General features: G+C 54.1%; 1 protein-coding gene across 2 annotated transcripts in view; it reads left to right on the top strand.

Annotated features, from left to right (window-relative positions):
- RABEP1 (rabaptin, RAB GTPase binding effector protein 1) overlaps positions 1 to 14013 on the top strand; it is a 96758-nt gene extending 82745 nt beyond the window's left edge. For both annotated transcript variants that reach the window (XM_040629856.1, XM_040629855.1), the window contains 7 exons: positions 2927 to 3025; positions 6602 to 6742; positions 9229 to 9418; positions 10138 to 10193; positions 11659 to 11757; positions 12465 to 12581; positions 13094 to 14013. In XM_040629856.1, coding sequence (XP_040485790.1) covers positions 2927 to 3025; positions 6602 to 6742; positions 9229 to 9418; positions 10138 to 10193; positions 11659 to 11757; positions 12465 to 12581; positions 13094 to 13195 — 804 coding nt within the window. In that variant the 3' untranslated portion in view covers positions 13196 to 14013. The remainder of the gene's footprint in view (positions 1 to 2926; positions 3026 to 6601; positions 6743 to 9228; positions 9419 to 10137; positions 10194 to 11658; positions 11758 to 12464; positions 12582 to 13093) is intronic.
- Positions 14014 to 14480: the final 467 nt, after the last annotated feature.

The raw sequence follows: 14480 nt of genomic DNA, 5'->3' as shown, positions 1-14480 counted from the left end.
CCTCTCGATCGCGGCTCGGGTCATGATCTCAGAGTCGTGGGACTGAGCCCCACATTGGGGTCTGCACTCAGCGTGGAGTCTGCTCGAGATTCTTTCCGTTCCCTCTTCCTCCTCATCTGTTCCTCTCCCTGTTCGTGTGTGTGCTCGCGCGCTCTCTAAAATAAATAATAAAAAATCTTTTTTAAAAAAAGAACATTTTCTTACCTTGGCGTTATGAAGATGTTTTTATGTATTTTTGTAGAAGCCTCATTGTCTGTAGTCACGTTTATATCTAAAAATGCATCTAGAACTGACTTTGGTGCACGTGCTATACAGGTGAGGGGCAGGGTTTGTTTTTCCATCTTGTTTTCAGCAGTTTTACTGTGCTGTACCAAGGTGTGTGTTTTCGTGTTTCTCCTGTTGGGATTCTCACAGGGTTTCTTGCATTTCTAAATGGATGTGTTTACATCATAATTGGAATATTCTCAGCCATTATGTGTCTTTTAAAAACTTGCTTTTATTGAGATATTGCATACAGTAAAGTGCATAAATCTCAAGTGTAAAATTTGATGAGTTTTAACATGCGAAAAAATTGACCAGGGCGATCGTCACCTGGGTCAAGATAGGAACTTTCTGGTCCAGTCGTGCTCTTTCCTGCTGAGCATCCCGCACACGGAGGCGGCAGGCTTCTGACTTGGGGCACTGTGTGTGGTCTTGCTCGTTCTTGAACTTCCTGTGAACGAATCCTGTCGTCCCACCCGGTCTCTTTCGTTCTTACGTCTGCGCGGCTCCTGCGTCTTGTCGATGCGTCAGTGGCCAGACACCCATGCGGGGTGTGTTCCGTTACACGGACGTGGTGTAATGTGTCCATTCTGCTGTGGAGGGATCCTGGTGTTGGTTCTAGTTTTTAGCTCTTGGGGACACATGTGTCCTGAGGCTCCTGTGTGTGACTTAGGTGGACATGTGGCCTCTCTCTGGGGCGTCCCTTGGGGTCGAGTACAGGGTTTCCGCGGGGGCTTATTTTTACTTCCGCCGGCTTGCGTCCACGGGCTGTGTCTCTTCCGATACCTGTATGCGTGAGGCCTGCACGTTGTGTCTACGTGGCTTTTCAGGGTTCTCCTGGATTTTCTGACTTCTTTACTTTCTTCAGATCGGTCTTAGAGCTCACTAATTTTCTCTTCAAATGGGTCTAATCTGTTAAAACTCATCCATTGAAATTTCTGATTTAGATAATTGTTTTTCTTTCTGTTTATCATTTCCTTTTGGTTACTTTCCATTGTTTCCCATTCTCTGGTTTAAATCTCTGGACAGGTCAAATACATTTAAAGTCTGTCTCTGACAGTTCACAAACCTGGATTCACTTTAGACCTCTTTGTATTACCTGTGTGTGTCTTATTATTTCCTTTTGTTTTTATCCTGCCGTTTCTTTGTGCATTTTTACTAGACTGCTGGACATTCTATGGGAAAACGTTGAAATAATATAAAACCATTTTCTTGGGGCTCCCAGATGGCTCAGTTGCTGAAACATCTGCCTTCGGCTCAGGTCATGATCTCAGGGTCCTGGGATCGAGCCCCACATCGGGCTCCCTGCTCAGTGGGGAGCCTGCTTCTCCCTCTGCCTCTCCCTCTGCCCCTTCCCCTGCTTATGCTCTCTTTCTCTCAGATAAATAAATAAAACTCTAAAAAAAAAAAAAAGCCATTTTCCTCATGAGAGGCAAGGAAGTAGTGGTCCTTACAATCCTGGACCACCTTCATCCATCCGGTCACAGGAATTGAGATTACATCATCCATCCGGTCACAGGAATTGAGAGTACATCAAGTTGCCGAGGTCGGGTTAAAGTCTTCCCTTACCCTCGGATGTCGCCCTCCAGGGACCCAGTCCCTGGTGCAGCATGTTTCCCAGGCTCCCTTTGACTCTCATCTCTGCCACCTGATCTGGGGCGCTCAGCTTCGTGGTGTCCCCTGTGTTTCTCTGGGAACTGGCACGTGGTTCTAGGGAGGAGCTGTTCCAGATGCTGCCTGACTCTCCAGGTGTCCTCTGTCTGGCCCAGGGCTCTGTGGATCTTTTGTGCCCTGTTCTCTGGTGCCTTCCAGTAGCTACCATTCATATTTTTGTCTGGTTTTCCTAATTCTCATTAGGAAGTCTGGGTCCCACGACCTACTCTCCCAGTCCTGGAAACAGGGTGCCGGCGGTAACGATGTCTGCCACATCTGAACACACGCATGTTGGTTTGTTTTACGGTGGGCTACGAGCCCCCCAGCTCTCACAGGGCCCCTCTCAGGACCATGAAAACTAAGGGTTGAGCGCTCAGTGGTGTTAATCATGTATTTATTGCTCTTAAGTAAATCATCTTGGAAGACGGAAGCTCATTCAGGGAAGAGCCATTTATGCTTTTACACTGTGTGCTTTTTTTTTTTTTTTTTTTTGGTGGACAGAGTTTCAAAAAAAATTTTTTTTAAGATTTTGTTTATTTGACAGAGAGAGAGAGTGGGAGAGTGGGAGTGAGGGAGGGAGAAGCAGGCATCCTGCTGAGCAGGGAGCCCAATGGGGGGCTCGATCCCAGGACCCCAGGATCATGACCTGAGCCGAAGGCAGACGCTTCACCGACTGAGCCGCCCAGGCGCCCCAGAGTTTCAAAGTTTTTATTGATTCTTTCCTAAAAGCTCCTTAAAGGATAATAAAAGTAGGCCACGTGGATTGACGTCTATGTCTAGAGATCCGTGGACGGCAGTGAACGACCCCGGGGACCTCTGCTGCTGTCCTGTGTGACGCGAAGGGCTGAGACACAGCAGAGGCACGCACGTCTGTGGAATGAGGGAGGACGGGTTATGACAAACGAAGAAAACATCAGTTCTGGACATGAAATAAGCAGGGGATGGAAGGGCTCGTGTCAGGATCACCGGCTTCCTAACGATACTGTGTGTGTGTGCGTTCTTGTCTTTTAAGATCTCTGCACTCGTCCTAAGAGCCCAGGCGTCTGAGATCTTACTTGAAGAGTTACAGCAGGGGTTCTCCCAGGCAAAAAGGGACGCTCAGGAGCAGATGGTAAGTTAACATTTAAATCAGCGTTAACTGTGTTACACAGGTCCTTTTATTGTTCCGTCGTGAGACCCTCTGCCGTGGCTGCGTCTCCCTGACCCGCTGGCCACACTGTTCCGCCCTCTGCGGCTGAAGCAACATTCGTAACGGACAAGCTTATGTAAAGACCTCACTCCTTTTTTAAACCTGCCTCCCGACCAAAAAACACTCTCACCTTTAACTTACTTCACTTTTCTGATTTGGGAAACCTCAACAGAATAAACTTCGGACTGCTTGTCGGTTCTAAATACGAGGTGAACATTGAAATCTCCCAAAGCCCCAGCAGATGGAGCGTTTGAACCGTCCTTGTCCCTCTCCTGAACAGCTCATTGATTGAAAGCGGTCTCATTAGCCTCACGGGAGTTGGGAGTCGACAGGCGCACCGTCACTGCTGTGCGGCCGGGAGTGTCGGCGCCGGCGTGTTGAGAGGGTGGGGCAGACAGCTTCTCGCAGAGCTGGCTGGGACCCCTGCAGAGCAGCTCCCCAGATTGGAGCCTCCTTCCTCACCAGGCTGGTTCTGTTGGCCGTGCTCTTCCTTTTCCTCGAAGCTGGAACCCGACACCTGATGACCCGTAGTAGCCGATGGCGAGTTGGCCCGCTGGGACGGTCCTACAGAGGCGCCTCTGTCCAGCCCTGCCCGGGGTGACGAGGCAGAGCCTCTGCTTGTGTGGGAATGCTTTGTTTGGGATAGGCCTCGGGTCAGCACCTGAGCGTCTTCTGAGCTGATCCCTAAATACTAGCCCTGGTCTCTTGAGCATCTCATTCTAATCACTGACCAGCAGCTTCCATACCTTTTCACGCGTCAGAGGATATGAAATATACCTGTCGGTGGAGAAATCACTGCCACAGGCCGACCGAATTTCAGTGTCGAGCTCCTTTCCCTCCTCTCTCATCTCTCCCTCGCTTGTCTTCTCAGCCGCACCTGCCTTTGCAAACGCGCTCCGAGTGGACTTCACTTAAAACGAATGTGGTGCAGGTGCCATAGAAGCGTTCAAAGTCAGGTTGGGGTCCTGCGAGCTCCACCGCCCGACCCTTCTCTTGACAGACCTTCAGCGGTTCTCGTAGTGAGGGGGACAGACTCCATTTCTTTGCCCCTTCACACAGGAGCAGCTGTGGCCGTGCCTGGGGTCTTAGTATTTCCCCCAACAGTGTATTTGGAAAACTGTCCCTCTTGAGCGGCTCACAGACTGAACCCTCCTAACGTCTTCAGTTAGGGTTCCCGGTTGTCAGCATTTGGCCACATTTTCACACGCACTGCGGTGTGTTCTCCCTCTCTCCCATCTGTGTGCGCACGTGTGTTTCTGAGCCATTTGGAATCAGTAGCAAACACCGTGCCGCGCGCGTCTCCCGAGAACAGAGGTGGTTCTCCTCCACCACAGCGCTGTCCTCACTTCCTTAAAATGTGACCATGGTCCCCAAAGTCCGTGTTGTTTGTAGGGGTGGTTTCGGTGTTTTGTTCTGATTTTTTGATGGAGGAACCAGTCAAGGGTCACATACTGTTTTTTACTGTCTTGTCACTTTAGTCTCCGATAATCTAGAACAGTCACCCCCTCCTTTTTTTTTTTTTTTTTGGTCTTTTGTGACATGTTAGCATTTTTGCAGAGCCCAGACCCACTGCCTCCAAGGATCATGTGTCTGGTTATTCCCGCATGATTCGATTCCGGTTAGAGGTCTGGGCACGAGCAGCACAGAGATGCAGCGTGTCGGCGGGGGCTCCGAACAGCAGGGGGCTGTGCTGTGAGGGCTGGCTGTGCTGTCGGCAGTCAGTGCGGTCACTTGGTTCTGGCGGGGACAGCACAGTTCCAGAGTGACCACTTCAGTACTACCAACAGCAGAACTACGGAGCGAGGTTCCATGTTTCTTCGTAGCTCTTCTTGCCCTTAGAACGGATCCCAGCTAAGGATTTACGGGCCACGGGCTGCGTTTCAAGTTACTTGAAGTAACCATTTCCTTTGTGGTTATGTTACCAGTTCCATTTGTTTCCGTTTGTATTACATTTTCAGATTTTCCTTTTTCCTTTTTGATTTACTTTTTTTTTTTGAACATGCAACATGGTTCATAAGTCAAAACTATAAAAATGGATAAATGTTCAGATTTCGTCCATTCCCTATTCCTTTCACCCCGTTCTTACCCGCTCCCATTTTATTTTTGCTTTATCCTTGTGCTTTTCTCTCTACAAAAGTTAGCAACTATATACATTTTATTCTTTCCCCTTTTTCACGTCCCAGAGAGAGTGGGATGTTAATATAACATGACGTTGTAAGTGGGTTAGAAGTGAGCCTAAGGCACAGCGGATTCTGGTCTGAAGAGAAGAGCGAGCCAGGAAAATTCACAAAAATTCATGTGTGACCTTGCCTGCCTACCAGCAGCCTTTTGGTCCTTCAGGATGCAGCGATCACCTTCTCTGGGAAATGGCCTTGAGCCTCTCCCCTTGGGACACCTCTGTCCTTTTACCGCTGCTGCATCCACTCTCTGTCCCAGCGCTCGGACCACTTCCGCCGGGCGGTTGTCGCTTTGCCGAGCTCTCCCTCCACCCCGGTGTGAGCTTCTTAGGGCAGAGGCTCTGGCTTTTTTTTTTTTTTTTTAAAGAATTTATTAATTTATTTGACAGAGATAGAGACAGCCAGTGAAGAGAGGGAACACAAGCAGGGGGAGTGGGAGAGGAAGAAGCAGGCTCATAGCGGAGGAGCCTGATGTGGGGCTCGATCCCACAACGCCGGGATCACGCCCAGAGCCGAAGGCAGACGCTTAACCACTGTGCCACCCAGGCGCCCCAGAGGCTCTGGCTTTTATCTCTGTACCCCGTGTGCCGCACAGTGCCTCGTAGAGCGTAGCGGCTGCTAAAGAAGTGTTGGCGGAGTAATTATATTTACATTTAAGTTACATGAGTATTAAAAATGAGCAGAAATCAAAGACTTTTGTAGAATTTTATGATATAGTCAGATTCACTGGAATAACTTTTATGTTGACTCAAATTCTCGTTAAATACCTAAAATTATGTTGCATGTCAGTATGCAGAAGTAGGAGCCTGTCCCATTCTAAGAACGAGCTGCTCAGGTCCTTCCTAACCGTGGCTCCTCCTGATGACTTCCCTTCTTTGGGGTCATTGGGCCGTTCACAGAGAGCCTGAGATGACTGCATGTCCACATGTGCACGTGCAAAGGAGGAAGACCGTGCTCTTTGGCTCTCCCTGCTTCTGTTGAACGGATGCCGTGAGGAGACGCAGTTGTCTTGCAGTACGTGCTCCATGGGATTACAGTCCTGGCTGTGTCGGCCGCTGCAGGTGCAGGGCTGTCGGGGACAGACCCAGTACTTTTCAGCGGTCAGTAGAGAACGTACTCAGGCCTTGCTTCTTGCCTGTCTCCTCAAGTAGATGAAAAGACTGCAAGTACAGAAGCGTGTCTGGGCGGCTTCTTGGAAGTCTCCCAGAGCCTCATCACGTCCCCCGATCCTCGGCCCTCCTTCGGCTTGGCCTGCTTCTTCTCTGGGGCAGCTCTCAGCAGGTGGGACCCCGGGTGGCTGTGATCGCTGTGTGTGTTTCAGGCGGTGCTGATGCAGTCACGGGAGCAGGTGTCGGAAGAGCTGGCGAGGTTACAGAAGGAGAACGACAGTCTGCAGGGAAAGCATAGCTTGCACGTGTCGCTACAGCAAGCCGAAGACTTCATTCTCCCAGACACTGTGGAGGTAACTCCTTTCCACGGGATCAAAAATGCAAACTAATACCGTTTCTGAAATGGCCGCCAACCAACTCTGGTTTAAAACAGGCTTTACTGAGATAGAATTCACATACCGAGTAATTCACCCACTGAAAGCGTACAGTTCAGTGGTTTTTAGTATGTTCTCAGATGTGACCACATGACCACAGTTTCAGAACATGTGTATCACCTCAAACAGAAGCCCCTTCCCCTTCATTCTCCCCACCGCCCTGCACCTCTTTTCTTCCCGTGGACGGCCCTGCCGTGGACTTCCGTGGGGCTGGAATCCTGCCACGTGTGGTGGTGTGTGTGTGGCTCTTCCCCACAGCAGCTGTTGTTGGGGCCGCCGTGCTGTGGAGCGGCGTCCCAGCGCCTGCTCGTGGCCGTGTGGACGTTTCGTTTACCTGCTGGTCTGTGCTTGGCATTCGGGGCATCTCCGTGTGCGCACTGGGGTTTACTTCTCTTGGGGACAAACCTCAGAGGAGTTGCAAGGGCCTGTGAGAGCTGCGCGGGGATGGCTTGAGGGTCCCTCCCGTCCTCGCTGGTACTCGTCTCGCTGTTTGCTCCAGCCGTCCCGGTGGGTGTGGGGCGGCCTCTCGTTCTCATTTGCACTCCCTGCTCGCTCAGCCAATGATCCTGAGCGCCTTCCCATCCGTGTATTGGCCATTTGTCTGTGTTCCTCGGGGAAGCGTCTGTTCAGATCTTTTGCTCATTTCTAAATTGGGTTATTTATTTTTTACTGTGGAGTTACATGGTTCTTATCTAGTCTGGATCTAAGTCCCTCCAGATAAATGATTTGCAGATATTTTGCTCCGCCCTGCAGATTGTCTGTTTCACGGCCTTCATGGTGCCCTTTGAAGCACAAAAGCTCTGAGCTTTGAGAAAGTCCGCTTTACCTATTTTCCCTCCTGTTGCTCGTGCTTTCAGTGTCCCGAGAATTCTTTGCCAAGTCGGTCTGTGACTCCTGCGGGGCCAGGCTGAGAGTGCACCAGAAATGGGATGTGTGAAGGGTTGCCAGGCTGGCTCCTCATGGTGCTTGGTTTTCTGTATCACACTGGAAAGGGTGAACGACACCCGCCCCCCTCCGGGTCACTTCTGTTCCTCTGTCGTTGGACAAATCTGGGCTGTGAAACCACCCACTTCCCAGAGACGGTCCTGACCGTCTCCCATCCGATTACTAACCCGGCCTGAGATCAGCCGGATCGGGCACGTTCACATCTTCTGACCCTCCCCGCCCTGGGGCTGCCCCATCATCACGTCCTTCAACATCCGCAAACGGCATCGGAGGCTAAACCCAAGGAGACTGTCAACAGTACAGGCAAGGAAGAGACTTCTTGGAGCAATTTTCAAAACAAAATAGATGTTACTTGTGAGATCTTTCATGTCAGTTTTTTAAAAAAATTATAATTATCTAAAAGTCAACATTACAGAAGTTTATAGTTTTGTAACAGTTTTCCCTGATCCTACCCTGCAGATTCAACCTCCACAATTTGGGCCTCCTTGTTTTTTTTTCCTGTGTACGTATTAACATTACTGTTGGTTTTTGTTTGTATTTACTCATGGGGCCACCTTGCGGACTTGCCCCCAGCACCCTATCTCTGCCCCCTGCCCTGCCGGCCTTGTGTCTCCATGCAGGTCACTGGTGCTCCCCCTTCTGAACTGGTGGCTGATCTCGGCAGAGAGAGTGTAGGGACCTGTCCGCTTGTGCTCCCAGCGCTCTGATGAGCGGTTCTCTGTGGGGGCGTGATCCTCTTCTCCGTGCTCTCTGGACTTTGCATTCCTAGACTGACCACACTTCTAGAATGCTTGAAGCACGTAAGCAGTCTGGCCTGTGAGGCCTGATTCTTAGACCTGCTCCAGGAGTAAATCTTCGGAGGTTTTTCTTACCCGTGTTCTCATTACTCTTTTTTCTGCTGTTATTGATTTCGTATACATGTGGTAGTTATCTGAGATTCCCAGCATTCACCTTAGAGTTCCTTCAGGATATAATTGGATTTTTTTAAGGAGGACAATTAAAATTTAGGGAAATAAGATGTCAACTGAATTTATCATAGAGGGGCAGGCGCCCAGCCTGGAAAGCTGCTCTTTGGTAGCACCGGCTTGTGGCAGCCGTTCAGCCGTGCAAGTGTCTGAGTCCCCGAGTGAGTACATCCACTTCGTCCTCAGATCCCACACTCGCTTCCCCGTTTCCATCTTCTGGGTCCTCACCAGAGTTAGCCCGCGGATCGTGGGAGCCTCGAAGCCGCTCTAGTGTTGAGGGACAGACATGCGGTCCGCAGTGCACGTTGGTGGCTGGACATGGCTTCTTTCTACACCATGCTGAACGTTATCACGGGGAGCCTGAGGGAGCTGGCGCTCGCTCTTAGCTTCTGAACCATCTAAAACCACACCCGCGAGTCTGGTGGCAGGAAGTGCTGGCGGGCTGTCTGGTCTGTCCCGTCACACCCCTGGTGAGCACTGGTTCCTCGCGTGCAGGCGCTGCGGGAGCTCGTCCTCAAATACCGAGAGAGCATCGTGCACGTGCGGACCGCGGCGGAGCACACGGAGGAGAAGCTGAAGGCCGAGATCCTGTTCCTGAAAGAGCAGATTCAGGCAGAGCAGTGCTTGAAGGAGAACCTCGAGGAGACCCTGCAGCTGGAGATAGAAAACTGCAAGGAGGAGCTAGGTGAGGACGCGGCCCTGCTGCGGGGGCGGAGCGCGGGGTCCTGGAGAAGTGGGCGGGGACGCGGGCCGTGGGCGGGGCCGTGGGCGGGGCTGGGGGAGTGGGCGGAGCGCAGGGTCCTGGAGAAGTGGGTGGGGATGCGGGCCGTGGGCGGGGCAGGTGGGTGGGGCCTGGGAGAAGTGGGCGGGGACGCGGGCTGTGGGCGGGGCAGGTGGGTGGGGCCTGGGAGAAGTGGGTGGAGTGCAGGGTCCTGGAGAAGTGGGTGGGGACGCGGGCCGACCTCCGGATTACAAACAGTACTGTCTGGTTTAGGAATGTGGAAGATAGAAAATGGGTAGGGGAGGTAGAGGAAAGAATGAAGGGGTTTTCAGATGTTCTGGTACATCCAGAGTAAATTCAGATTTAACTGGGACGTAACAGCTGCACAATCCCCCTTCAGGGAGTGGAGCTGGCTGCTGCTGGCAGAACCCTGCGGTGTCACCAGAGCCCTGCTGGGCTGCACCCCCGCACCCCCGGAGTTAGACGTGGTGCAGGACACACACTCCGTGTGGCCTCTGCCTGTACTTGAGCTCCATGCTGCTGCCGGGGGGTTGGGTACCTGAGAAGGGGGCGCTGCTTTCCGGCGCTCAGTGTCTGCTTTCACCGAGATGGAGCGTGCGGTAGAAGATGCAAACGAGGAAAGTAATCAGTGAGCGCTAACGCTTCTCCTTTTTCCCTTCTAGCTTCCATTTCTAGTCTAAAAGCTGAACTAGAAAGAATAAAAGTAGAAAAAGGACAGGTGAGTCTCCCAAGGTTCGCGGGAAGTTGTTCCTCGAATCCCGCGGTGCCGGGGCAAGCGAACGAAGACAGGCCGCGCGGGGAAGGGGGGACAGGCAGGCGGGGTCACGTGCAGGAGCGCAGCCTCTGACAAAGGAGAGGGCATGTTTCTCACTGGCTTGAGGTCCTCTTGAGGTCAGCACCTCTGCCTGCCGACCCCATTCCGTTCACCGACCCCTGACCTGTGCCCCCACTGGGTGCGCCCTTCATCCCACAGGCCCGGCCCTCTCAGCCCCTCCTTCCCACCCTTCCTTTCTCGCTGTCTGTGGTTTCCCGGTGGCTCAACCGTCTTTCCTTCCAAGCTGCTTGCCTCTTCACGCCGTCTCCACCTACACCCGCGGCCCGGACTCTGTCCGTTTCCGGCCCTGCCCCCTGGCTGCCAACGGCACTGGCTGAGCAGCTCTGCGGGTCCGTGTGTCCGTCCACTGTCCCCCCCAGTCCTCTTCATGCCCATCATCCACACGACCGCCTTCGGTGTCCTGGCTCCTCGCTGCGCACTCTCGCCTTCACTCCCGGCCCGTTCTTGCTCCTTCAGGAGGGGATGGCCTGCTTTTGCTGGGCCTTCCATTGCTGATCCCTCCATCTTTTCCGGGCATCCTCCGTTTTTTCCTCCCAGTCGGGGGCCTGTAACTTTCACCTCCTGACCTCTTTTCCACAAACATGCTGTGGTCCCGTTGGACTGCACATCCTCCGGTCCCTCCTCAGCCCAGTGCAGTCTGGCTCCTGTGCTGTGGAGGCCACAGGGGCAGACGTCACCTGCTTCAGAGTGCATCCCATCTTGTCCACACGCACCTCTGTCTGGGTTCAGACTTCCGTGCTCGTCCCGCGTGTCGTACCAGCCTGATGTCCTTCTCCGCCTCCAGCGTGTACCCCTCCAGCTCCTCTTCGTATTTCAGAATTACTGGGTGGCCGTCGTGACTGTCGCTGTCAAACCCCTGTGGCTCCCGCTGTCTCCAGGGTGGAGCCCGTGCTCCCGGCCCAGCTGGGGTCGTCTCCCGCAGCCACCTGCAGGGCCTGGTACAGCAGGGACTCACCCCAGTTCTGAGCGTGTTTTTACAGTCCCCCTCAAGTATCTTCCCACCTTCTCCCCTTACCACTCTCCTCCCTCTGGAGAATTTTTCTGTTAAGGGCCAATGTCACGTCCGCTTTTCTGGCAGAATTAAAAGCTGCTCCGTGTTCACGTGCCGTCAGTCACACACACGTCTACCTCCTGCCTTCTCAGTCCCCAGGCCTTAGGACCTGGTAGTAGGTCCCTGACAGATGTCTGATGAAAGAAAGAGGAGGTCTTGAAGCCTGGACAGTAGGCGTGCGGTGTGAGAGGGTGGGCACAGCGCAGGCGGGGTGCAGGGCCTGGGGCGCCCGAGGGTTGGGGCTCCTTCTCCAGGCCCCAGGAACTTTCTCAGCTTGGCTTTCCCTTTCTTTCACAGCTGGAGGCCACACTGAGAGAGAAGTCTCAGCAGCTTGAGGGACTCCAGGAGATGAAAATCACTTTGGAAGAACAGTTAAAGAAAGAGACTGCTGCTAAGGTGATACCTTTATTGGTAATTTAATAAAAGTAGTGCTAAGAATGTGGGGTCGTGTGCTGCCTGTGTGAGGACGTGGCAGCCGGGAGCAGTGCCCCCGAGGGCTGGCGGGCTGTCCATGCGAGGAGGGGAAAGGACCTTGGGAGAGTCAGATTGCCGCGGCTGGCCTCCAGCTCCGCAGGCCCGGCCCTCCAGGCTCATAGGCGCACTTGGCACCGGCTGCCGCCGTGAACACTGCTGTCAGCCAGCCGTGGGACCCATCCCCCAAGTACGTGCTGCCTGAGATCAGCCCCGCTCGAGGCTGAGCGCAGGCCTGCTTCCTAGGATGGGTCTCCGCGAGCTGTGTGTTCAGGCCTTGAGGGATAAAAACACCGCGTCCGTGTTCCGGACAGTCCTGTCCCGCGTGGTCCTGCTGAAGGCTTTCCTGCCGGGCAGACTGGAGGTCGCAGGGGCCGCCCAGGGCGGGTATGGGGTCTTCACTGCAGCTTTTTGCTGACAAATCATGGTCCCGGGGCTGCTGGGGGTGAGGGTGAGCAGTGGGTAGGCTTTGTCCTCGAGCCATTTTAGGCCGTGAGCAGGCAGCCGGGGGGGAGGCACTGGATTCCACGCGGCTGTCGTCCCGGAGACGCAGGCTTCGGCTTCCTGGTCTCCTGCGTGTTTCGGGCCGTGGTGCTCGGTGTTGGTCCTCACTGGAAACTTGTACCTTGTAGGTGACTGTGGAACAGCTGATGTTTGAAGAGAAGAACAAAGCTCAGAGGTTGCAGACGGAGCTCGACGTCAGTGAGCAAGTCCAGAGAGACTTCGTAAAGCTTTCTCAGACCCTGCAGGTGAGGCCCTGGGGAACGGGCCGCTGCTGCGCACAGCGTACCTGCTGGCCCTCGGGGTGAGGCCCCCCTCCCTGGCGCTCTGCGAGGGAAGTGAAGTCCTGGGCACAGATGGGAGATCCTTCCCAGCCAGGCCGGCGTTGGCACTTGGCTCGTCTCCTGCGTCCCGCGGTCCTTGAACTCCCGCAGCTGCTAGCCCACAGCACCGCCTTCCCTCTGCTGAGCACCCCGTGCCACCGTCCCCTCACCCCTCCCTTCAAGGCCCAGCGTAGCGTGGTCCTCCCCTTGGAGGGTTCTCTCGGCCCCACACCCGGCTGCGGGGACATCCAGGAGGTTGGTTGTTTCCCCCAACTCTGCTGTGGAGTCGGCGGGGTCAGGGGTCATCCGTGCCGCAGTCCCAGCGCTTACCACGGGCAACGAAGCTCTCGGAGGGGGCCCCCGTCTCCAGGAAACCAAGTCCGTTTGGGAAAATCTGGGCCTGAGGCACACGCACTTGACTCACTGTCACTTCCCAGGTGCAGCTGGAGCGGATCCGGCAGGCGGGCTCCCTGGAGCGGATCCGGGCCATCCTGAATGACACCAAGCTGACGGACATCAACCAGCTCCCCGAGACATGACACCCGCAGCAGGACACCGGCCTGCACCCTGGGTTTTTAACTCTTAGAGCAACATTAATTATTATTTAACTCTTAACCGAAGAAGTCACAAGAGGGAGCCTGGAGCGATGCTTGCTTCTGGTGGGAGACGACACTGCGGCGTGGGAGCTGTGACCAGCCAGGGGGACGTGCGCGGAAGGACTTCCCCGTGGGGACAGACGGACACACTGGACCCCGGGGGGTGGGGTCCGCTCGGTGACGGAGGAAGTGCTGCTTTATCCAATGTTTTCCTGCCTTTAAAGCAACATCCCAATCGTGTTTGGAATTCTTTTCTGTTCCTAGATATTGGAAGAGAGCATTTCCTTTTTCTGTTGTCTAGAGTTCACCAGTAGCCGTATTCAGCTAGCAGACAGGTGTAGTGTGCTGTACGAGTATTTTATATTAAAATATGGAGTTGGAGAGCAGGCCGTCGGCTAGGGACTGTATTGCTCAGCTCAGTGCGTTTTCTTTCTTTTTTACCATTTTATCTTGCGTTGGAGGACCGTCCGTGCGACTGAGACTTGCCTGAGAACCACAGGACGGTGGGGACACCACCGATGCAGGCGCTGAATGAATTGTGAGACAAGGCGTGGCGGAGGCGCCCTGCACGGGAAGCCGAGGTCCGAGGAAAAGCACAAGAGACTGCGAAGCACTTTCCTGCCCCCGGACGCGCTCTGCGGGCCCGCAGGTACCAGGGTTAAGCTGAACGGGCACGTCTACTCTTTTGAAAACTCTTTTAGTTTAGTTATTGATCAGTGGAAAAAAATAATATTAATAAAACAAGCTATGTCTGACATCTAGCATAAACTTCTAAATCTGCTTATTTCCACCTCGAGTCCGTGGGCCTGTGCGCCTTATTTCCCAGCGCCCAGGACAGATGCCTCGTTTGCCTTTCCCTTTTATGACCTTGGTGTGGCGTGTGTGCTGCCTGGGGTCGCCGCGAGGCTGGAGCGCTGCCGGTCGTGTCCGTGAGGTCAGATCCCTCCCCTCGGTGCAGAAAGCTCGGTGAGCAGGTGGTGCCGGCCTCCCCCGCGCGTCAGGAAGCACACGGACTGGGCTCCCGCTTGCCGGCTGGAGCCCCGCGCACAGATGCGTCTTCAGGTAACCCTCGGGCTTGGCGCCGCACAGCGGGGCACATGACGGAACCCGGCGGGGGTGAGGGGCTGGTGGACACTGGCTCGGCCACCGTGCACTTACAGTTCCGAGCGCTTGGTCCTGCAGGGTGGGCTAGCCGGAAGAGTCTGCTGCTGTCTCCCAAGAGACAGGA

The sequence above is a fragment of the Ursus maritimus genome, unplaced genomic scaffold (assembly GCF_017311325.1).
Source record: "Ursus maritimus isolate PB19 unplaced genomic scaffold, ASM1731132v1 scaffold_14, whole genome shotgun sequence".
In the NCBI taxonomy this organism is placed as follows: Eukaryota; Metazoa; Chordata; class Mammalia; order Carnivora; family Ursidae; genus Ursus; species Ursus maritimus.
The sequence above is the reverse complement of the archived record's forward strand: the minus strand, read 5'-3'. Positions and strand labels throughout refer to the sequence as shown.